At 35.5% G+C, this 26,294-nt stretch overlaps 1 protein-coding gene across 1 annotated transcript in view; it reads right to left on the reverse strand.

The window, feature by feature from the left end:
* Positions 1 to 2,033: 2,033 nt before the first annotated feature.
* Positions 2,034 to 26,294, reverse strand: part of PJA2 (praja ring finger ubiquitin ligase 2) — a 66,228-nt gene continuing 41,967 nt past the window's right edge. The window contains exons 6-10 of the mRNA XM_063086763.1: positions 23,984 to 24,169; positions 18,082 to 18,193; positions 9,132 to 9,246; positions 8,395 to 8,516; positions 2,034 to 4,686 (exon numbers count right to left, since the gene is read on the reverse strand). Of these exons, the coding sequence (XP_062942833.1) occupies positions 4,561 to 4,686; positions 8,395 to 8,516; positions 9,132 to 9,246; positions 18,082 to 18,193; positions 23,984 to 24,169 (661 nt within the window). The 3' untranslated portion in view covers positions 2,034 to 4,560. The remainder of the gene's footprint in view (positions 4,687 to 8,394; positions 8,517 to 9,131; positions 9,247 to 18,081; positions 18,194 to 23,983; positions 24,170 to 26,294) is intronic.

Consider the following 26,294-nt stretch of genomic DNA (forward strand, 5'->3'; position numbering starts at 1 on the left):
CACCTATCTTTATTAGTGTGTTAGGCCTTTAGCCTTTTAGTAAAATTTTAAAAATTAAATTTTATTTTGATTTAATAAAGTTCCCCTGTCAAATTCTCTGCACTACTGAGAGGTGATTAAGACGCTTTTAAGATTTTTATCTGAAATGTTCACCAATCTCCAAAACATAGTGCTAAATACAATGATGGAAACCAAGCACAACGTATTTCCCCATGACTATGCACATCAACAAATTTTTTTTTCAAACCTTTACCCATGCACAAACAGTAATACTAAACCTGTAATTTAGATGAATTATTTTTAGAGGAAGCAGAAGCAGAGCGATTGACTTGTCAAAGTCAAGTTATTTCAAATACCACAATTTTTGAGAGGGTCAAGGGTAGATTCAAAAAATTATCCAAACGAGCTTGACATTGATTACTTATCAAATTCTAAGGCAGATAATTAAACAGATAGCATGTGAACAGTTAGAGAAGGAGATAGTATGGTTTTACTAAGAATGAGGCATTTCCAGCTGACTTCATTTCCTGTCTTCATTTACTATACTAGCAAATTAGACTGCTTCCAAAGACAGTATATCTGATTGTCTGCCAAACATGACAAAATTTTTAGGAAAGATAAAGAAATAGGGGCACGTGAAGTGATTGGTAGTTGCATCAACAACTGTACCCAAAGTACTAATTAATGGATCAGTCACCTGGAGGGCAGTCCACAGTGGCATTCTGAAAATGGTCTGTATTCCATCCTGTTTGAGTCAATATTTACAATAACTTGGACAAAGCCACTCAATACCAAAGGTATGCTTTATCAAAATTGGAACACAGGCTAAAAGGAAGAATCAGATTCACAAGAACCTTTACAAGTTAAATTTAGTAAGAATGAATGTTGTCTTTCAATGAGGTTAAGAAGAAATTGTATAAATAAAGATCAGGAGTGGACTTGGCTTATCAACAATGCCTGTGAAGTTCAGCAAGACAAAACAATGTGTTACACTTGCCTAACAATGAGGGTAGTAATAACAACATATACCAATCACATGGGAATTATACCAGCTGTATGAGAGTCACATTGAAATTGGTAATAATGTCCCTGAACCCTGCTCTAATTAGACAACAGAACTGTGCTTAGTTCTGAGCAATGTACTTTAAGAGAGGGATCAAGAGCCAACCCCAGGATGGTCTGGAATAGATATCATGTAAGACTTCAGAAAACTGTCATGCCTGATAGAAGATATGAAGAGATGGCCACACAGAAGAGTTAGGACTTACCTGTCTAGTTTCACATGTGTGCTATTTACAGAAAAATCTGGGTGACACTCTTCTAACAATGAAATCCATCCCTTGAAGGAGTGCCAAGTGGCTTCACCCAGTAGTGGTTGAAAACTATGATGCAATTATAAAAGGATTTTGATACTGCAGTAGAGGTGTTACCACTGCTGTTTCTAGCTCTAAGACTGTATGTTTCTAGTATATGCTTAATCTATTAGGGGAGAATCAGTATTCTAAACTTTCTAAAGCATCTAAACAAAACATTAGTTTTTGTCTAATTTAATGTGAGCATAATAATCTATCAGCACCCAACTGACCCCTCTGAAATGAATGAGGTCTGTGAACTCTGGAAACCACAGGAATCTTCCTAAGCAGTTAGATTTGATAATAGTGCCAGGCCTGATTTGGAGAAAGCCACTGAAGTGAAGTGGGCCCCCTTCCTGGAACTTTGAGGGTTTCTTCAGTCCTGAGTCAGTATGGAAGCCAGGCTCTGCTGAAACTACAAGATTGTTAAGAGAGGGCAACAAGGACTAACTACTCCTTCGGAGCCCCATCAGCAGCATAAGTCCATTAGCAGAAGTCCATAACTTCTATATGGCTCTCTGTAGGGCCTGCTTAGATCACAGTTCAAAGACTATAAAATCATATGCTCAGGAGCCTATTCTAGACTTCCTTAATAGCTGTTTCCTTTGCCATTACCTCTAAATCCTTTAGGGGTTACATTACAGAAGTGATATGATTATATAATTAAATATTAGAAATGACCACCGAGTATATCCTGTTTATTGTTTATGATTTACATGGAAAATGATGGGCTGAGGTTGTAAAACAATAAACCAATCATTACATTTAGACCTGGGCTTTTGAAAACTTGCATTCCATTCCAACAGTTTATATATTCAACAGCTTATATATAACAGATCACAAATAATCTTAAGAATTAGTTAGCTTAGAGATAAACAATTAAGAAACACAAAAGAAAACCATGTGGATCTATCTTTAAATATCAGCATTCATATAACACAAAATAGGAAAATGTTTAAAAAAATAAAATTATTAGGTCATCGCAACATAAAATAGAGAAATAAGGTAAATGACATTTATTAATATTCATACTTATGTCTAATTTACCTTCATATATTCTTAACTTTTTCAAAATGATCCAAGATATGATCAAATAATATTTTGGTGTCTGAACTTGTCAGCCTCAGCTTCTACCAGCTTGTAACCATGAAAATCCTAAAACCTCAATTTTCTTTTTTGTTTAAGCTGACTTTTTAATTCTGCTTCTCTCCTTTATAGCAGCTGTTTAAGATAGTAGGGAGCCAAGAATGAAGGACAATAACAGATGGAAAGCAAAAAGTACAACAGCTATCTTAAGTTCAGCTCTCAACATTGCTGGTTAAGTTTGGAACCAAAGCCTCTTAACAACTGGCAGAGATAATAAGCTACATTTTAACAGGCAAGGAAGAAATATTTTCTTTGGGACAGCTGCTATCCAGGAGGAAAAAAACCAAGGTCTAATACTGTCTAAATATAATGTGTGGCTGATTACAGAAAAACCTGTAGCAATGTGAATTTAACCAGTGTCACAACTGATCAATATTACTTAAGAGGAAACAAAAAAAATCACACTAGCCACGAATATCCACAATATACACATGAGAATTAATTTTAATCTGATCTGACTCCTCGACACTAACTGATCATCAGTGAAATATGGTATGGAAAGATCACAGAGTAGAAAACAAGCAAAGATTAGTTTATACAACAGTGACTATATACATCAGAAGGAAAACATGCTAGTTAATGCAACATTAAGGCCTGAATGTAAGCATTTCCAAAGTCACAGAAGCCCCAAAGAACCCCTAAATTACAAGTTCTTCACATTACATGCATGCAATGTTCACTTTTGTTTTACCCATAAAAGGATACACAGTATTTTGCTGTAAATACCAGACACATTTACAATATATGCAAAAATTAGAATGCAAGTGTTATGTTCCTTATATTTAAGCCTCAAATGTGCCAACAGTGAAAATTAATTTAATTTTAAGGATGGAAAAAAGAGAATATAAATACTTAGAAAAATTACACAAATAAAATGTAATTCTGCATTTGGGCAGCCATATAAATATTCCTTTTGTGTGTCCAAACTAAATTACTGATGGACCACTTGGAGGGATGTACATTCACTATATGCTTTACAATTTTACTTGCTCAAATGTGATATTCTAACAGCCATCAGAACGATATCTAGTGCTGATATCAAATCACATCTGTAAGTGAACTATTACACCCCTGGTTCTACATATTTGTCTACCATGTGTGATCATCTAAAGGAGAAGCTGTGCAATCTTAGTTTGGCGTTATATAATTACAAAGATGACCCTGCACGAGTTTCCAGACTTTTCAAAATATTTCAGAACCAAAATTACCTTAAAGTAACTGTATCTGCTACTTATTAAACAAGAGTGCCATAAGTGTTCTGGACCTTCAAGTATAATTTTAACCAAGTAGAAACAGGTTTGATAAGAGCTCAGAAAAGGTTTCATAAGGCCATCTAATTCATCTAGTGTACCAAGTACACCAGATTTTTCATATGCTTTTCAAACCTTACTTTAAGCACATTCACTGTTTTATTAAATAATTTATTTACTACCTATTTCAGGGGCATGAAATTTAAGATTTAAAAATTTTGTTATGTTCTGGCCAAAATTTTAGCTTTTGTTTGGCATTCCAAAAAGTCCTAATCATAAACAAGATGGAAAACTAGACACCTTTCTCAATAACTTCTCGGTATTATGAACCAAGAGGTTATTTGATGTAGCAAAAGCAAAGGGACCAGTGAAGAAGCATGCTTTAGAATTCATTTTATTTCCAATGAAACCAAATTTTACTACTGTTGTGACCACAGTCTTCACATTTGATGCAAATAGGTAAGCTTAATTATAATCACTTAGTGGCAGTACTTTAGACAAAACCAATATGTGTGCCACAAAGGTGATTATGTCTTCTGGAGAGAGTTAACTGATAAGCTTGATTTTACAATTAATGCCAACATATTCAACTAAAGAAAATGGATGCACTGCTTCAACATTCAGCTTGAAAATGTTTAGTACTTTCTGCAAACCTAAATTTAGTTTAGAAAGGTTAATATCCTCTTTCTAAACTATGGAATATACTACATATAGCATTTTTAATATATTTATATATAATTATTTGCACATCAGAGTTAGAAGGAATTTTCAGATTTACTTTGATAGACTGATCTCATTTCAGCTGTTAAGGTTTAGGGGGCTTCTGCAGTAGTGTCATCTGAAGGTGGGGCATCAGGATCAGGCTCGGAGGAAGCAGCTGCAGAAGCTTCGATAACTGCAGGTGGGAAATGACGGCGGCACACAGGGCATGTTCCCGACTGGAGGGAGAAAGGCATGTTAATAGCCTTAATAGCCACCAGACACATCTTAACTACCATACACCATACAACTGTCTTAATAAAGAAAAAACAGTATCGTTATCCTAGTAACAAATCAAGTATCTTAAAAACAAAAACCAAATAAAATTCCAAACCCATACAACACAGAAAGATAAAGTTTAGTGCTCTTTCCTCTGCATCCCAATCAGACTCTAATTTCTATAAGGGTAAACAATGCCTCTTAATCCTGTTTGTACCCTTAAAGTCATTCATCTTTCATTGAGTGAGTGTTAATTAAGAGCCTCCACATTTGGCACTGGTCCTGCGGGAGAGGATGAGCAAACAATCAAGGTGCATGTCCTCATGGAGGTCAGAGTTTAGCACAACAATGACCTGACTTGAATTACTGTTATTTAATCTCTCATGCACATATCAGAGAAACCAGAGACCTACTTAATTGACATACTTATTTCACCAAATTTCCCCCTGCCCAGGACCTTCCTCATATAAGCTAAAGCCTCACTTTAGTGTAGCACAGATATGTCAAAGCAGGTGGACCTCAGACCTTCTTTACAAGGAAAGTGATTCCTTTCCAAAGAGAGATGGACAGTTAGGTGCCTTCTAAATGACAAAACAAATCAACCACAGACCTGGGAAGGAAGGTGGGAAGGGGGAAGCAGTTATATTGGGAGTTCAATATTTTAGGACCAATGGAAGATGATAGAGATATGTCATGAGAAGATAGATTATCCCCTTGCAAATCTGGTCTTTTTCTCAAGGAGATTTCCTTGACAGAAAGGAGGCTGAAGAGATCATGCTGGTGAAGCTTACAAAAAACTATATCTTGGGAACCTTTTCCCTAGAGAAAACCAGCTTACACTAAGCTGTTTCCTGACAGGAAAGAGACTGAAGAGATTGTTACTTTGGGTTATAGCAAAGTCAAGTACAATTCAAGGCTGTACAACATATATAACATTTACAATTACAGAACTCAATTCAGCATTTACTGTACACTCACCATACCGATTAGGTATGAGGGCAGCCTTAGTCAACCACATACTTGCTGTGTATCAATCGTTGGGAAATAGGAATAAGGACAGCAATATGTTCTAGAGTTATTGTAAGGATTAAATGGGAAAGTACATATGAATCATCCAGCAAGTGCCTGACACACAGCAGGGACACAAAACACTGGATCCTTCTTAAGTCCCTGAAACTATTGTTAAGAATTTAAAGAAAGGCCACATTAAGGACAGAAAAGGGAGAATTTAAACTGGATCTATTTAGGTAATTGAATCTTACAGATAGTATAGGAAAAGATTACACCAGGCTTCATAAGCAGATGCACAGAAACAAGAGTAAATATACAGAAGAGCGAATCTGAAGCGATAGGTCAGGGACTAGATCACAGAAGGCCCGGAAAGCCAAGGTAGAAACTTCAAACTATTCCACAGATGACTGGAAGTGTCTCTTTTTCTTGTGTAAGAAGGGAAGTAACATGATCAGAGCTACATTTTAGAAAAAACCTTTACAGGAGGTAAGGAGATGAAGTAGGTAACTACTATGGTAGTTAAGTCAACAAGGGTTGAAGGCCTGATGTAAAGAAGTGGAAATGAAATGAGGGAATAAACCTCAGAACAGGTATAAACAAAAATTGTAGTAACCCCTACATCTACTACTACCACCACCACCACCATCACCATGTATAGGCACTGAAACTTCTTTTCTACTTAATTCTAACTTAACTGCTACTTTTCCTGCACTATGTGTTTATTATGTGTGAGGCACTATATTAAATTCATTATGGATTATCTACTTCAACCTTTACAAAAACCCTAGAGGTGGATATATTGTATGGTACAGCCATCTAGGATGAGCAACATAATGCCAAATAAACAGCTTAAGAAAAATCACCTAGAATACTATTACCCAAATCATGTTTTGTGAAAGGGGAGAGATCAAATAACTCAGAATCCAGAATTACACCTTAATCCAGAATGACAGGGAGTCTCAGGAGACTTGAGACACACATGATCTCTATGCAGGCAATACTCATCAAACAGCAATTGTGTGGGTACATGTTGTTTATTGAAGACTGCTGGCTGGTCTTTATAACTCGTATCATAAATTAAGTCTGTATTTGTGATTTCATTATTAATAAAATAAAAACCTCTCTAATTTCTAATAACAGCTTTGATCTGATAAGATTTTCTTAACATGCACTGGGTACTCACTATCTGCCATGCACTGTGGGTTATCTCATTTAATTTTCATGTTATGTGATACATATATGATCACCAGTATCATTTAACAAATGACATAAAGTTAAAAAGAAAAACAACAAAAAAAATCCAGCAGTAATCAACTACACAACTTTAGACCTTAACTCAAATGAGCATTTTATCTCATAAATATTTTTATGTGTTCTACTAACTAATTCTAAAAGTATTCTAGAATAGTTCACTAAAAATAATGGATAAGTTTAACGTAGTCACAATTAGAATCCTAAAGTATATTCTTTCTTGGGAAGGAAGCAAATAGATAAAATAATTTTAAAGTTGAAAAAGAAATAAACCGCCCAAGAATAAGTATGAAAAATAACAGGCAAAGAAAAAATATAGCATAGTCCTCTTAAAAAAAAAAAATTAAAAAAAACCTCAATCTCACAAATGCAAATGGGAAAAAGTGTGATGTATACACTCCTAGACAGAAATCCTGGTTATGGGAGGAGGGCAGGAGGAGTAGTGAGAAAGAAAGAGGAATTGAGAAGAAGTACGGAAACAAAAGATTGCAGTAAATGGAAAAATATGCAAGTAATGTTTTGTAAAAGTAGACTATAAAACTACATGCAAATTGAATATGCATACAGACATAAAATAGAAGCTAAATCAAAAACTAAATGATGTATTTGATTTCATAAAGAAAATGACCTATTCTACATTGGATTTTAGAGATTTTAAATAGAGTTTTGAGAAGGATGTAATGGCTGTAGGGGAGGAGGAACAGTAAAGAAAGGAAAGGAAAGAAGGGTGGAGGAAAAGGGAGTAGGTTATAGGGAAAAAAGGAAGCTGTAATCACAAGTACATTAGTTGGGAAAGTGATGAGTGAATTCCTACCGACCTGGATGGTAAATATTCTTTATGCAAAAATAAAGTTCACAGAGAAGATTTAACTAAAACTCTTTCTTTTATTTAAATAACTCAAATATACTTAAAAATTATGGGGTAAATATTTAAGGACAGTATACATGTATAAAAACTGGAATAAGAGGTACTAAATATCTCTCATATGCATTTTCAGGAGCACCAACCCATGGTAGTAGAATACCTGTACACTGTTTCAGTACTCTGAGTAGTGCCAAAGGCCTCTGCTTGAGATACTTTTGAAAAACAACAGATTTCAGGGTTGTGATTAAAGATCTAATTGGCTTTATTATAAAATAATTTTTCAGACATTTAGTCATTTCCAAGAATGATTAGAAGTATGTTAAATAGTTATCGTTCTCTATGTTTAGACAATGTTAGTAAAGTAAAATAGTTCCATATTATCCCTAATCTGTAATCATTAAAGGCAACCAGTTTTTAATGCTAAATTACCAAGTGTTACAGATATGTAGCTAAATAAAATAGGCTTAAATGACACTATTATTGTTAACTTGTAGGAGAATCTATTAAGTATTAATTTAAAAAATGTAAATCTAAAACTCACCTTTTGTAACCAAATTGATACGCAAGGTTTGTGAAAGAAATGGTGACAGGGCAACTCTGTTGCTATATCATCCTTAATATACTCACTGCAACAAATTGGACAGCACTGCTCCTGACCAATAGCTGAAAAGAACAAATATTTAGATCTATAAATCACATAAAACTCAACTTTGATAAAATTGAAAATCAACATATTAACTCCTAGGTGATACCTATTAAAGACAAAAGAACTAGACTTTTTTTTTGGTAACTACATCAGAGATAAGTTAGTATTTATTTTAATATGCAAAAGGTTTGCTAAGCAAATCTGGGGACTACAGAGGAATGTTTAACTTAGAGAATGAGCTTTCTAAAAACAATTAGCAGGTGCCATTTGTGAATTAAGGTGCCATTCAATTGGGCCATACCCCCAGGCTTAGTCCTCACCTCCTGCTCTTCTCTAAAGAACCAGACTTTTAATCAACTACCTGACAAGCACGTTTCTGTCTAATACACAACTTGGAATTTAACAGACACTGCTTTTTGTAGAAAAGCTGACTGGGGAAACTGATTGTTGTTTCAGCCTATCACTTGATAAATTAAAAATATTCTACTAGGTGAAAGTTCGTCAGCTCTCTGGTTTCTATGGAAAATCTAACGAATTTCTAGTAGTCAAATACTTCACCCTTCTAGGTATGTTGATGATATACTTAAATATGAAACGTGTCATTTGACATTTGAGATCAACTTTGCCCTTACCAGTGTGATCTTCAAGAACAAGGGTCTCTGGAAGACCATCAATGCTTTCCTTACTGGCTGGTGGATTCGCCACCTCAACATCCACTGCAAGAGACTCTAAATGTGCCAGGGCAGTCTGAAAATGAAAAGTTACAGTTCTTTGTTAGTTAATAATTTAAAACAGTAACAGCAAACTATTTTTAAGATACTTCCAAAGTTATATCCACCATTATACTTTCCTGTTAGTTTCTTTTGCTTCAGTCCTTTCCCCCTTTTGCCCCCTTCCAAAAGGAACCACACCATCACCATGAGACCAAAACATCAAGCACGCATGCACGTGCACACACACACACGCACACACACAAAGCCCTACTTCTCACAAGTAAAACAAAAATCTATCTTGTCTCAATTATCAACTACTTGCCCATCATATATATATTTTCAGAGGAGTGGTTACCTCTTCCAACTTATGAGTTCCAACTGAGTTCATATTGTGGGATCAACAATATGAAATAAAGTAAACACCTTACAAACGTTCACTTCATGGGAGAGAAAGTGTAGCTAGGGTCACTAGATGTTCAAGGTATGGAAGCAAATAATGCACTCCTGAATGGCTATATCTACTACTGGCACAGAATCAGAACACCCACACTACCAGCTCACCAGTACGGTCATGCGCCACATAATGACATTTAGGTCAACAACAGACTGCATATACTAGTAGTGGCCCAGGTGTGCAGTAGGCTATACCACCTACGTTTGTGTAAGTTTACTCTACGCTGTTTGCACAACAGCGAAATCCCCAACAATTCATTCCTCAGAACATATCCCTGTCGTTATGTGATACACTGTACTAGGTTATCTGAGTTGTGAACTTCACTTAGGGGTTCAAATGTTTGCATAAAGTTAGTTCTAACAAGGATTGAAAGAACATCAGATCACATGACTATCTATAGTATGAGCCATTCTCATCCCTTCTGGTTCCTCTTAGACTAGAACAGCAGGGAGGACTTTCATCTTTTTGTCTGCCACTTGCACAATTACATGCTCTTAGTGTACACGCTGCTTCCTCTGAGTGCCACTTTCTGTCCATCCTTTAGGTCCTATCAGTTCCTCAGGGATGGGGTAAGTCCCGTCTCTTCCATGAAGCCTCTGTCAGTGGTCTCAGACCACACTGGTATCTTCCTTCTGGACTGCTACTGTACTCAAATAATTAGTATTATATGGTTTAATAATTACTGGTTATTATTATATTCAAATTATAACATCATAAGACCACAGAGCTATGAAAAACCTTAGCATTATGCTTCTTTGTTGAGAAGAAAAAGTTGAAACAGATTTGACAGCTATCAGAACTGGGCCTCCCCTCCTGGTGGGAATGCAAAATGGTATAGCTCCTGTATGGCAATTCCTCAAAAAATTAAAAATAGAATTATCATGTACTCCAACAACTCCACTTCTGGGTATATACCCAAAAGAACTGAAAAAAGGAACTCAAATGGACATCTGTACATCCATGTTCACTGCAGCATTATTCACAAAAGCCAAAAGTTGGGAGCAACCCAAGTGTTCATTGACGGATGAATGAATAAACAAAATGTGGTATACACATAAAATGAAGTATTATTCAGCCTTGAAAAGGAAGGAAATTGAAACACATGCTACAAAATGGATGAACCTTGAAGATATTATGCTAAGGAAAATAAGTCAGTCACAGAAGAATAAATACCATATAATTCCTCTTATATGAGGTACCTAAAGCAGTCAAATTCGTAGAGACAGAAAGTAGAATGGTGGTTGCCAGGGGTAGGGGAGAGGGGAAAACGAGGAGTTATCGCTCCTAACAGTGTGAATATACTACACTTAATGATACTGAACTGTACATTTAAAAATGGTTAAAACAGTAAATTTTACATTATGTTTATCTTGCTACAATAAAAACCAAACAAACAAGCTGGGCTTCCCATGTAGGAGAATTCTGCATGACAGCTAACATGGTGTTCTTCTGGATGGCAAACATAATCTTTAATATATGCCTACGGTTCTAGTATAGTTATTTCCAAAAAGGGTTTGAGATGACTTACAATAGAGGACAGGGCCAAGTCCAAAGTAAAATCAAGACTAAAAAAGGAAAAAGCAAACAGGTTCACCATAAGTTTTTTTTTTTTTCACCATAAGTTAATAAACATAGTTAATAATATTGAAAATCAAATTTGACTCTAGATTTGTAGAGAGACATATTTTTCAAAAAGAGGAAAAATAACTGAATTATTGCCTCTCAGCTCCAAATCCACATTTTATTTTTGCTCTGTGAAAACAGATCTGGGCCTTTTAAATATTTTTCCTTTGTCAGCTAGCATGATCTTAAGCTTTCTCAGTCGAGGGTACTGGAGAGACATTGCAGGAAGAAAGGACTTTACTTCATAGTTCCCTTGGGCTTGCTCAGCGGGCCCCTACAGTATGTGAGGCTTCCCTAAGCACAGATGGCTTTTCCAGCACCAGGCTCTTTCAGTGTGGGTCGCTTCTCCAGTGCCTGGCTCCTCCAGTGTGGCGCCTTCTCCAGCATCAGGCTCCTCCAGTGTGGGTGGCTTCTAGTGCCTAGCTCCTATACTGTGGGTTGGCTTCTCTAGCACCTGACTCCTCCCTTGTGGGTGGCTTCTCCACCGCCTGGCTCCTGAAGCATACGCAGCTTCTCCAGTGCCTGGCAACTGCAGTTCAACGTGGCCAGCAGCTTCTTCTGGCATTCATCTTGGATGGTTTTGTAGCAGAATGCTTCCAGTTGGTCCTCCCTGTGAACAGTTTCTCTGGTCCCCCAGAGGGCAGATTTCCAGCAAGTCCTGCCAGCATAGTGCCATAAACACTTCTCTATGAGCCACAGCTGTGTCTTTCCTAACAAGGTCAGGATCTCAGCCCTGGGTGGGGAAGTGGAGTACTCTATCTCAGCCCTAAAGCTGTTCCTTAAATCTGCTATTCCTATATTCTTTAGAGGTTCCCTTTACTTCCTACTAGCCAAACCTTTGTTATTCTAATCTCCTGTTGTAGTTAATATTTTTATTAAACTCTCCCTTTTCAAATTATTGTGATTGAGCCCAGACTGATGCAGAATTGGTATGAGTGGTCCCTGGAGTGGACCTGCAAGAATAGGATTTGGGGATTGCTTTGGTTGGACCTCTGGGCTTGAGCTCAGTGCTAAGGTCCTTGTCAATGGGAATGGGATGCTATTAATCCATGCCTGCAGTGGCATCACAATTACTCAAGCTATCCCTGTGGTTGACTGTGATCAAGTGCTAACTAAAGCACATGTCTTGGGAGCCCAGGTAGCTGCTGCACTTGACCTTAAGATAGTAATGATCTGACTATAAAAACTGTGGTGTGGGATGGATTATTTTGAGTGCCCTTGTGCACTTACAGAGAAAATTACAAACTCAGGTCTGTTAACTTTCGGCTCAAGACACCAGTATGAGAACGAGAGAGCTTTCATGACAGCCTTAAAAGTAGCTCTTATTTCTACAAATCAAACAAAGTTTAATGGTGTGGACTGCTAAATTAAAATGTGAATTGAATTCTCAGTCTTGTCAAATTTCTCGAAAGTTATAGCACTGATTGGTTAAAGAATGAGATTATGAAACTTGAAATGGGGACATCTGGTTTAAATAGTATGAAACTGATGATCTTGAATCCCCAAGTCTCTCTGAGCCTCCTCTGACCACTGGAAGTAGTTTGCCCTCCACAGACTAGGGTCCCACTGCTTGAAAACCCTGTGATAATCTCACTTGCAGTGTGCATCTCTTAATACTTCCATGCCTACCACTATATTTACCAGAAAACTATAGCAGCCAAAAAAAGGAAGGACAATTAAGGACACAAACTCTTCAGTAATGTAGGTTTGGGTTACTCTACCATGTAAAGAATCCTAACCAGCTGAGGTTCTGGCTGAGAGCAAAGAAAATATGGAATGGATCATGAAAGAAGGAAGGCAGAGCTGTCAGTTACAGCCTTGTGACCAAATACATAAAAAAGAACTAGCAGCTTTGCATATTTTCTATTTGCTTGTTTTATGTATGTGTTTATGAGTACATGTTAACCATTTTCTTTTTCTCTCGCCTTCCCACTTCCATTTCATATAACAGTTGCTAGAAGTTAACTTCATAATCTAGTCTTTACATAAGAGAATATTCAGTGTGACTGTGACTGAATTTGTGGAATAATTTGTGAAGCTAGTGATAGATACAATGATTCTTGGGAATATACATCTGCTCATTCAGGAGAAATGGTGAAAACTTCATTTGTAACAATAGCTATATCTTATTAGGTAGAAATGTAGTTGTATTGTTGGATGGGAGTTCAAATGTGGGTAGAAAGGTGTATATGGAAGCCAAGTCGTTAAAGGCATGGACTGTTCCAGTTATTGAGCTCAACTCCAAATTCAATATTTTTGTCTGCTCTGTGAAAATCTGGGCCATTTAAACATTTCCCCTTCTAACAGCTGGCAAGATGTTATAAGCTTTGTTCACAAGGATGCTAAAGAGACTCTGCAGGATGAAAAGAGTTTTGCTTCTGATCCCAGTGTGCTTGCTTGACAGGCTTCTGTGCATTCCATGGCTTCCTCTAGCACTAGACTCCCACAGCACACACCGCTTCTTCAGAGGCCAGCTCTTGTAATGCAAGCGGCCAGCATCACAACTGTCCAGGATCCGCCTTGGACAGTTCTGTAGCAGAGTACTTCCAGTTACATATCTCTCTATGAATAGCTTTCCCTGGTACCCTGGAGGGCTGATTTCCAGCAAGTTCTGCCAGCATAGCATCACAGTGACTTCTCTGGCATCTAGTGAGCCACAGCTGTGCCACTTCTATCAAGGTCTGGATCTCAGCCCTGGGGATGAGTGGGGACTCTTCCTTGGGTGTTCTATCTTGGGTAGCTGCTCCTTATATGTGCTTTTCCTATACTCTTCAGAATTATCTTTATTTCTTACTAGTTAATCCCTTGCTACTCTAATCTCTCATTATAGTTAATAATTCTTTATATTAGACTTTCCCATCAGGAGACAGGAAATGGAAGGTAAGATCCTGTTACCTGTCCTTTTCTTTCTCACATAAGTATAATCATGAATCTCTTCCAATTCCCTATGTACTTCTCAAGATACACCCTGCTTGCAAGAACTCATCTGTGCTACACATAAACAAAAAAGAAGGGATACTATTTATAATAACTTCCATTTGGGGAGGTTATTCCAGGCCAACTATGTTTTGATACATATTTGTCTCAATGGGTTCATTATCCCTTTCTGTATGATTACTTGTACATTTGCAGTGCTAATAGATCCTGAAATTTCATGTATGTAAAAATAATTTATTGCCTTGTAAGATGATCTGGGATACTTAAAAGCAACAAGAGAAAAAAGAGACCATTTTATAGCCACTGCTATGAAAATATATAAAACTATAAAATCTATTTATACTTTTAAGCAGTACAATATATTCTCAAGTCAGTACAAGTATCAGAAAGACAACTAAATAAATAGTCTAAATAACTCAATCTGGAATATATCTAGGTTTAAAATAGTATAATCCTTTGTCAGCACAAAATTTAGTTTCTAAAGAATGAAACAGAATTTAGTTTCTCAAGAATGAAGATTTATAACAAATGATCTAATACTGATCTTGAATGATGACCACTGAATCCAGATTTGCTGGATGATTGCCACTTGGCTGACTGCTGATGTGAGAATAACTAAGAATATAGCCATTTACTTAGAGCCACTACACCAGATATTTTGTTAAATGCTTCAACAATAATCCAGGAGGTAGATGTTATTATTCCCACTTTGTAGATGAGGAACCTGAAGCACAGAGAGGTTAAGTGAATCATCCAAGGTCACACAGCCTAACTATCTAATTTAGAGCCCATTCTCTTAACCTCCATGTATTACCTTTCTAGTGTCTACATCTCAATGTATATGAGGTGATCTTGTGAATATGTAAAGACTTTTCAAGGGGCTCATGGGTGTGGACACTCTTAGGGGAATAAATTTCAATTAACTTTCTTAATTAATAATTCCTCAAATTGTTCTACGTAAGAATGTACCTGCAGTCAAAATATCATGTGGTTTTCTGTTCCCACTTTTTTTTTATACTCACTTGTCTCCCACTTTATAAATGAAAGCATACATTTTACCCATTCAGAGGGGCAATCTGAAGTACTGGTGTAAACTGAACTCTAATGACTGAATAACAAATCTTTTTCGGTGGCTTCCAATCCTTTGCTTTCGAAAAAATTGAAGGAAGATATAAACAACTTGTTAAGTTGATGTAATTTTTGGCAAATATCTCAGAAGAACTGAGTGACAATGCTACGATAAACTCCTATCCCTATCAATTTATTTATGTGAACAAGGTTTCTCAAGCTTACATTCAAAAAGATGAAAAACAGAAATAAAATTTATGCTGAAATGTGTCTCATTCTAGGAATAAATAAAATTCACTCATGAAGTAACTGGGAAGGGAAAAAGCCTCCATCTCATTGAGATGATTTACAGTAAAATTTTATTTTATGAATACTTATCAAAATTTATAATAATTTATCTTTGATCAATCGAATACTATTAATTGTAACAATTTAAACCAATTTTTTACATTAGAAATTTTAAATATTTTTCTTAAAAAAAAGTATGATAAGGTAAGCAATACCACTTAGATTTGTGTTAAAGCATTTTATTTTGTCAACATAAACATGTACAAGAGAATATGTTTTTCAAAATTTAGGAGAAAGAAAACTTTAGTATTACTGTTTTAAAAAGTTAAAGATGTTCTATATTTTACCCTGTCCTCACTCAAATTTGAGACTCAGATGTGAGGCAAATGCGTATCACAGATATTTGCACCAAAAGTCATTACCTGAAAAGAAAGATCAGTCTAGTATTGAACAAGTAACAGAAATGAAAGCAACTACTTCCAAAAAGGTACAGGGCTGCTTGAGAAACAAACAATAAAAGCACACAGTTATTATTTGCTTTTGTTTCAGTAACATATGTTAGTGTTAAATCTAAAAAGAAAAACCATAAATTATGTCAGTTTCATTTTTCAAAATGATTAAATACAAGTAAATGCATACTAGACATGAAAAAATAAAGATTTTTGGACAGTAATAGGAAGATGGAACTGTATGGATTCTCTAGGGATGAAAAGTCTCAATCAAATTCAAATAAAATAAAGCAGAGCACTAAAATATGAGGAAGCTATTAAGCTGTGAAGAAAGGAGACCCAAAGCCATTAATCAGAGGCAGAAGGATAGATGGATGAGAATAATTTTAAAAGTGGTAGTGGTACTGGGTTCCCTCTTAGCAAAAGCAAACAAGTCATGGGACTGTAAGTTCCCTGGATGTACTGTGATCTTGCCTCTTGTCTTTGTTCATTCTGCTAGTGCGTTTACCTGGCATAACCTCCCATGACCAATCTTTCTGGCTCTTCTTTCAAGATGCCAATCAAATGTCACATTACCTATTAGTAATGAGTAATAAAACTTATTTTATTCAGCACTTCTTTTTTAAGGTATCTCCCTGTTGCAGGAAATCATAAACCACGAGCATAAAAATGGAAGACTGTTCAAGCATTGTGAAACCAGACTGAGAACAGATGTACTCCACTGTAGTCACTCAAAAGTTATTTACCTCAGGAAGTCAGTGATCCTTAATCTTTCCATATTATGTCTCTGATGCAAGTTATCATGCTGTACCATTATTTTGTATGTATCAGGGTTTGGCAAGGCAGGTTAAATAATCTGGCAAAAATCCTAAGTGTATCCTGTCTCTTGATGTTCTTTCTGATTTTTTTCCTACTATATAGTATTTCTGCTATGGTCACGTTGAGTAAAACATGTATCATAAAGCATAATTGAGAGCAATGATCTCCACGGAAGATTACCCACATATAAAAAAGTAATGTCAAAGCAGAACTAACGTTAAGTGTGTGCGTACATGTGTAAATGGATAGGCATCTATCTTCTATCTACTGTCTATTTTATCAATCTAAACTGGACTTTCTAATCTCAGAAAATTTTAACATAAAATGCTCCTGAACATTCTCTTGATTAATTTTTGTTCTCTCACCTTTCACTCACTCATTAGTTATTATTGTTCCTGTACTTTGAAAATCATCTTGGAAATGGGGATTTAAAAGAAAGACTTCTGGAGCTGGCCTGTGGCTCACTTGGGAGAGTGTGGTGCTGATAACAACAAGGCCACGGGTTTGGATCCCTATATAGGGATGGTTGGTTAGCTCACTTGGGAGAGCGTGGTGCTGACAACACCAAGCCAAGGGTTAAGATCCCCTTACCAGACATCTTTAAAAAAAAAAAGACTTCTTATAATAAAATCCACTAGGTGCAGTGGAAGTTCCCAAACTTGCAAATACTAGGGCTTTTGACCTCAGGCAAATACATTTAAGAACAAGTGTTTCTGTTTTAGTAAAATAATGAAAAGAAGTCAAGAAAAAGTTAGGCAACAAATGTGCCACATTTATTAAAGTGTGTATGTGTGTGAGGAAGAGAGGGAGCAAAATTCCTAACTGTATTAGGCAGCAAGATAGTATTTAGAAGCCATGAGAACAAAAGAAAGTGACTTGTAAGATACCCTTATAGATTTTCAATTTCATTTCACAGAGATGCTTACCTGTGTATGTGTGTGTGTATAAACTATTTAGACTCTCATACCTACATAATTCAATAGAGGGAAAAAGAGTATTTTCCAAATGTAACCAAATTTTTTTCCATTCTGAAGTAAAAAGTGAGTCAAACTGGCAGGACGAAAAGTAACATATACACATACTGGTGACAATCACTATTCAGTAATTTATGAAAAAACTATTCAACTTTTCTTAAGAGTACAGTAATTTAAAAAACACTTTAAACCTTTAAATTATATAATTTTGTATCCCATCAACTTATATATGAGCATTATTAGCATTAATAACATACCTCCATAGCCTGGGCTAAGCGTTCTTCTAGTGCCATGTAGGTGAGGAACTGAGGATCCACATAAGAAATAGCTTCAGCAACTCCTAGTCCATCTGCAAAGCCATCAAACAGGCTGGGGAAAAAAAACCACACACACACACACACACACACAACAACAACAACAACAACAACGATTTGAAAAATCACAACCATGATTTGGGAAATCTTATGCTGAGGACATAAGTATATTAGCATACTGATAAGCCAAGAAACATACTGTGAGCAGAAAAGTTTTAAAACGTTTTAACATAAACCTTGCAGGGTGAGGGGCAGGAGGAACCCAACAGAAATGATAAGTTGAAATACCACCACCTAACCCGATATGCTGCCACACTCCGCACAAAGTTTGTAGAAAAATTCTCTTCTGTCTTTAGTTCTAACTCTGAGGACTGCTTAAAGGTAATACTTTTTTCCCACCCAATTCTTTTCCATATATTTGCTCTTTTGTTTATTTTAGTTTCCATCTGAATATAGATGAGAATACAATTCAAAAATTACTACACTTATTTTAATTTTATCATTAGTCAAAACCTCTTTTTCTTCTCTCACTTTGTATTACTTAATTACTTTCGGTTTAAACATATTTTATTTTCTTAAGCCTTTCTAATTAATCTCTCTTCTCTTCTGAGAATTAGGCCTCCTCCATTATTATAAAGCTTGAAATCTATTTAGCTCCTAACTGCTCACTTTTATTATTTTTTTTCCTAAAGGACTGTAAGCCCTTTGAAGAAAAATATGTCTCACTTGGGTCCTAACCTCCTTCCTCCATCCCTAGACATAGACAGATTCCTCCTTTTCCTCTAGTCTTGGAAATACTAAGCATTTGAAAATTTGGAAACCCTAAGTACGTCCCCAGTCTTATTCTCTCTAATCTTACTCCTTTGGAAATTACATTCAAGCCCATTTCTTCAATTATCCTCTCTGCAGGTAATTCCTAAATCTCCACTTAATTCCAAACTCTCCCTGGGGCTCTTAACCTACATTCCTAGTTGTCTGTGGGGCACTTTGCAGAGATGTACTCTCACTACTTCATAAATCCAAGATCTCCAAAGCTGAGCTTATTTTGTTTAAAGGCAAACTTCAGTTGACTTCCAAATCTTAGCAGAATTTGAGTATCACACTCAGAAATATCCATAGTTATACAAGCTAGCTCAAAAATTGTTTTGATGTCAACCCATGTGCCATCATTAAAATTACAAATCTATTGCCAAAAGACACACAAGTGATTCTTATGAAATATGTATCACAGCTTAGTATGTATTTGGAAATCAGCAAACATCACATGGTACACAGGAACAGACATTCTCATACAACCATAGATTTTAGAATTAGAATTAATACTAAGAATTACTGAATCCACCCACTCTTGCAATACTGGGACTCCTTCATCTAGCAGTGAGATGTGCTGTAAAGAGGAAGAGCCCTGTTGGTGGGATTGTAAATCAGTACATCCACTTTGGAAAACAGTATGGAAGTTTCTCAAACTACAGATTGATCTTCTATACGATCCAGCAATCCCACTTCTGGGTATATACCCAATGGAATGGAAATCATCATGTCAAAGGGATACCTGCACTCCCATGTTCATCACAGTTCTGTTTACAATAGCCAAGATATGGAACCAACTTAAATGTCCATCAATGGATGACTGGATAAGGAAAATATGGAATATATATAACCATGGAATACTACTCTGCTATAAAAAAGAATGAAATTCTCCCATTTGCAACAATATGGATGAGCTTGGAGAAACTTACATTGAATGAAATAAGCAAAGCACAGAGGGAAAAATACCACATGTACTCACTTATAAATGGGAGCTAAGAGAGAAAGAAGGAAGGAAAGACCACAGTGGTGTATTGGACTTCCAGGGAGAGAACATACCTAGGGATACAAAGTGGATGGGGGAAAGGGGCCGGGGAGGGAGGTCGGGGATAAGTGGGTGGGGGGTATGGGGTATAATCGCAATTTGTAGTAATGGGCATGCTGCCAGTATGGATCTGGCCATCACATCTTGGGCACGAGTGGTGACAATCAGCTTTGTATCTCATGAATATTCAAAATCAATAAAAAAAATTGTACTATGCAAAAAAAAAAAAAAAGGAAGAGCCCTGAGTCAGACAGGGATTTAACTGAGTCATACGTAGTCAAACAACTTGAAAAAATTATTTAACTGAGACTCTATTTCTTCATCTATAAAACAAATTAAATGAGCAGATGCACAAAAGTGCCTGGCACAGACAATAGCACCATAGTAATAAGTCGAGAAACAGTAAAAACATTCCCTCCATGCAGAAAATACACTGCTTTCTATGGTGGTATGTGCCAGTGTGGGACAGCTCTACTAGAAGCTTAAAACTTATGTAAAGTAAGCATTCCTACTTAGAACTTTACCCTGTTGCTGCAGTTCTGCCTGGTGAAGCAATACAAACTACGTCCACCTTCTCTTTGCAGAAAAACTCTTCAAACAGTTGAAGTCAGTTATCTCCTAGTAGTTCTTTTCCTTGGGCTAAACAAACCTAGACACTCAAAGTATGATATCTGGCTGTAATCTGGCCACTGCAGAATAATCAGTTAATGTTAAAAATTCTAATATTCATTTGGCAATCACCATGGCATTAATTGTTTCAGACAAGAAGCACTAATGGATGCTAAAACTAGTGGATGGAACTTTAATAGTTTGAGAACAGGTTATTTACAGTCTCAAAGTATCTTCCCATTAGATGACTATTGATTATAAAGGGAAAAATGGCAACCATACAGGGAAGAAATCTGAAAGATTAGCTGAATGATCAGAATCAATATCACCGATAGGATAATGTGACACTATGTGCCTTCTGATGTGTACTGAGAAGGACAAAACATCACTTCTATGATGTTTCTGTTAAAAATTCGTAACTTAAATCTATTTATGATATCAGACAAATACAACTTAAGGGCTATTCTACAGAATAAATGGCATGTACTTTTAAAAGATGTCAGAGTTACAAAAGATGAAAAAAGACTGAGGAAATATCCAGATTAAAAGAGAGTAAAGAAACATGTTAACTAAATGCAATGAGTGGTCCTGGATTGGACCAGAAAAAAATTTCTCTAAAGGCAGTGGTGAGACAACTATAGACATTTGAATAAGGTCTGTAGATTAGATAACAGTACTAAATCAGTGTTAATTTCCTGACTTCAACAATTTTACTGTGTTACATAAGAAAATGTCCTTGCTTTTAGAAGTTCATACTAGAACATTTACAGGTAAAGGGGCATCAGTATCTGCAACTTACTCTTAAGTGGGTCAGGAAAAACCTCAGCATAAATACAGGGAGAGAAAGAAAGAAAGACGCAAACAAAAAGAAGAAGGGATTTTAAAATGTTAACATTCAAGGATTCTTAATGAAGAATATATGAGAATTCTTTGTGCTATTTTTGCCACTTTTCTGTAAGTCTGAAATTATTTCACAATAATTCTATTATTAAGCCATAATTATGTCCACATGTAATTAACTTCTCACAACCTTATTAGGCTAAGAATTATAACCCTAATTTCTTTTAGGAAGAGAGAGAGGTTAAGGAGTTATCAAAGAATAAATAAATGGTAGAGTTGGGATTTGTCTAAATCTAAAAGCCACGTTTTCTCTATATCGCTTCCTACCACCCCAACTTGACACTCTCTGGGTATTTTGCAACACTTCTACAACTTCAATCAATATGAACAAACAAACAAGATTAATAGAGGACTTTTCCCCATTTTCCTTTAAACTAAAGTAAGGAACCAAAAGACTATTTTTTTTCTAAGTAGTGGCGAAACAAATACCATGTGCTAAAGTTTGACTTGACAGACAAGAATTGCTGCTGTTCGCCATGGCTTTTCTCTTTAGTTGTCAAGATGACATGCTATTTTAATATGAAAATGAAACCATATTTTCATCTTATCAACATTTAGCCACTACCACATAAATAAATATAGTATCACACAAGCAAATAAGGAGGTGCTGACCTATCTAGATTCAAAAGAACAACACTCAAAAATTGTCTTAAAAATCAATGCTAAAATGCTTTCCATATTAAACTAATTTGAAGCTCCACAAATTTGGGGACCATCAATAATGTCTCTAAAACCTAACACAACAGTCACATCCAGAAAGATAATCAGTGAATTAGAACCTAAAAGTTTTCAATTTTAAGTTAAAAGTATATTCAATAAAGACTTCTATTATTCCTTCAAAATTTTTATGCTGAACAATTTTTTTAAAAGTTCTTTGGAAATATGTATCAAGATCCTAAAATACCACATATTTCACCAATGCCACCTCTAATAATCTGTCCTAAAGGAATAGCCAGAAGTACAGAACAAGTTTTATGGGGAGGAAAAATAGTTCACCACACTATTTCAATAGGTAAATAATCTGTTAAATCTTAGTAATGGAGCTGAAAAAAAATTACTTTTACAGAATCTTGAAAACTTACAACAGAAAAATTCCCTCATAAGAAACCATAATTGCCACCCAACATGCATAAATAATGCTAAACAGATGACTCTTTCATCTGCTGATCATTTCGAGAAATTATTTTGCACAATGGAGACAGAAAACTTTAGAATTAATAAAGAGCACAGTAAGAAGGTAACTGGGAGACACAAGAGAAGGAGCATCAAGAAGGAAAAAAAGAAAGCATCTAGGTCAGCAAGACTGGGATGAGGTGGAGCCACTGATCCTCCATAATGTTCGGGAAACCATGAAATGGGATTTGCAGAACAGGAATGCTTAAGGTGGAATTATAAATTGCGTGGCTGTGATGAAACCGCACTTCTAATTCCACAAAATGACTGATGAAAGTCTGCTCTGTAGACATGATTTTTTCCCCCCTAGGGAATAAGAACAGAAAAGCGTAAGGAAGATTTCAAGAAGATGCTGAGTTTCTTGTCTGGAACAATCTGGAGGAGTACAATGAAGTAGCTAGCACACACAGAACGAGAAACTGAAGACACAAAGGAGGCCTTAAAAGCATAAGCTAGAAACCTGCAGAAATATCAGGGGATATGAATGAGTTTTCCTTATCTTTATTGTTCTAAATTTTCTGTAATAGAATTTTAACTGGAAAAACAAGACAAATTCTTATAAATATATTTGTGCAGAGAAGGAAACAAAGGTAAATACATCAACCCATTTATTCCCAGAAAATGTAACAAAAAGGGATCAGTTAGGCAAACACGCTTTCTACATCTCAATAATTAGCTGCTTCCAAAGCTCTACTGTATCCTTGAAAGATAAGCTCAACTTTATAAACCAAAATAGTTAAATTCTGAGCACTGTTTCATAAGGTGTAACAATGCTATAATCCACTTCATTTATATACCTCTTTTATTTGAGGCTCACTATTCTGTCAGCATAAAATAAATTTAGTACTTCCAACATCTCTGGAAAGGTAGAATTTTATCCTCTGTATTTTACGTAGAGAAAAGAAAAAGGAAGGATAGTGAAGGAAAACTGTATTCCTATGATTCTTCTGATTCAATCACGGTTTTTTTAATTCTTGAAGTAGTATTCATTAAGTGCTACATAGCATATAAAGCAAAAAAAAAAAAAAAAAAAAAAATCAGAAAAAAAACCCCAAAAGTGTATAAATAACTAGGATATAAGGTGAGCTTCAAGAGAGCAAAAGGTCAAAGAAGGAAGAGGTCACTAACTAGAATTAGGAAAGCGTCCACATAGGAAGTGACACCTGAAATGAGCTTTGAAGAAGAGGAAGACTAACAGGTGGGAAAATCAGAAAATTTCTTAGATATCAGATTTAATTTTCATAACCTAGAATCATAAATGAATTCTGTTCAATGAGCAATTAAACACTCTAATAACATTGCGCTACATACCTCCAGTCCACATCTAAGTCTTCACTGACACTGGAGTCATCCTCAAGGTTATTGTTACCATCCAACATGAAAGCTTCTGGCTGTGCAAATTCATTGGCAGGTTCATTTCCCTCATCACTGCTGCTCTCGTTGACTTCATTGTACTGTAACCAAGGTATTTCTCCCTCTTCCAAGGATGTCTGTTCCCTAATATACACAGTTTAAAGGAAGAAAAAACATTATTTTAAAACACATCATAACATTTTTCTTTAAAAAATTCTATTTATTGCACGTAGACTCTGTACTCCTTGAGTTCTAAGCTCTTGGTACTTTTATGATTCTAAAAAAAACTGCTTTCCTTAACTGAAAAATTATTTTAAAAGGAAGTAAATAGGGAGATATGTACATACAAATAGTTCTTAATTACATAGGAACATATTTTTTTGATTAATAAATTACCTATGCTCCTATTATTTCCTCTTTTTGCAAGAGAAAAATAAGAAAAATCCACCCTAGACAATTTGAATTTTTAAAGACCGCTCTTGAGTAACTTCCCTTCACAGTTAAAATAAAATCCAAATTCCTCAACCTGGCCTACAAATCCCTGTGTATTAACTGCTTTCTCTTCATCCCACTCCTCCAACATCATCTCTCACCACTCTTACCCTTGTCTACTATGCTCCCACTCTTCTTTCTATTTTTGGAACACATGGAAATCATTTCCACTCTGGGGCCATTTCTTCTATCTAAAATGTTCTTTCACCAGATTTTTACAATGCTACACCCTTCTTGATACTCATGTCAGATTACAAGTCACCTCCTCAGTTTAAGCAGATTTCCAGTTATTGACTACCACATCACTCTGCTTATTAAATTATAGAACTTATTTTTATTTAATGTTTTCTTATTTGTTTATTGTCAGTCTACTCCCACTAGAACATAAGCTCACAGGAACAGGGATAGACAAATCAATGGTACAGATCAATACAATGAAGAGCTAAAGGAAGTATTTCAAAACAGGAGGAAAAGGACGAGTCAATAAATGGCACTGGGACAAGTGGGTATCCACCTGGAGGCAGGCAAGTGAAATCCTTATGTCATTATTTGAGCTTAAATAAATTAAATAAATTTCAGCTATACTTTTTTGAAATGTATGTGCACATGCACCCCATGCCCCCAAAACAATAAAAGTACTGGAAAAATCATGAGAGAAAATTTTACAGAAATCTCAGTGTCATTTTAAGCATGATGCAAAACCTTAAAGCCATAGACAAACAGACTGATAAATTTCACAACGTACAAATTAAACAAAACATTCATAAAAATGCCAAAACACCAAAAAATTTGAACACAAAGCTAAAATTCAAAAAAATTAATTATAACGAGTGACAAAAGGCATTTTCTTAAAAAAACCCAGAAGCTTAAAATATAAAAGGCAAACCAGTAAGAAAAATATCAACACATAGCAATGGAAAGAAGCAAATGATACAATTAGTTGACAGAAAAGGAAATTCAAATAGCTCTTAAAAAGAGATGCTCTACCTCATTTATAATAAATTAAAACAGTCAAATACCACTTTTCAACTATTGACAAAAATTTTAAGAATCTGGTAATACTCTACTGTGTTGGTGAAGCTTTGGAGAAAGGTAATTCATATGGTATTGGTAAGAAAGTAAATGATATAACTTTAGCAGAGAATCTTGGCAATATCTATAGAATAAGTATGTGCACATTCACTGACCTAGTGATTCTGCTTCTAGATATTTTTCCTAAAAATGTATGTACAAATGTACAATGTTTTCTTCACAGCATTGCTTATCATAGCCAAAACTGTAAAACAATTTAAATGTTCACCAAAAGAAATTGACCTATGTAGTATTATATAGATTTTTCAAAAAATGAAGAAACTACATAAATGAATATGAAACAATCTTAAAAAATAGATCTATAAGCAAAAAAACCCAAAACCACACAACAAAACCACAACAAAACACCAAAAACAAAGGCAACATATACACAGTATATCTGTATAATTTGCTACAAATTGTATTTTAAAAAGTGAAGAGAAATGTATAAGCATATATAACTTTATATGCATAGACTATCTTTAAAAGCCCACAAAAGAAATTGGTTACAAAGATTTTTAGCCAGTCTTTTCATACCGTCTCAGGTCACTTTTCATCATGTGTATGAATCCCTATCTTGAATATGTTTGTAATTTTATCTGTTTATCAAGAGAAGTTCAAACAGAAATAGCTATCCCAGCAAAAATTTTCTGGCAATTTATTAAATATTTCTAAAGCATTAAAACCTGTATCATTAAAAAGTAAA

This window comes from Cynocephalus volans, chromosome 2 (genome assembly GCF_027409185.1).
Source record: "Cynocephalus volans isolate mCynVol1 chromosome 2, mCynVol1.pri, whole genome shotgun sequence".
NCBI classification, from domain to species: Eukaryota; Metazoa; Chordata; class Mammalia; order Dermoptera; family Cynocephalidae; genus Cynocephalus; species Cynocephalus volans.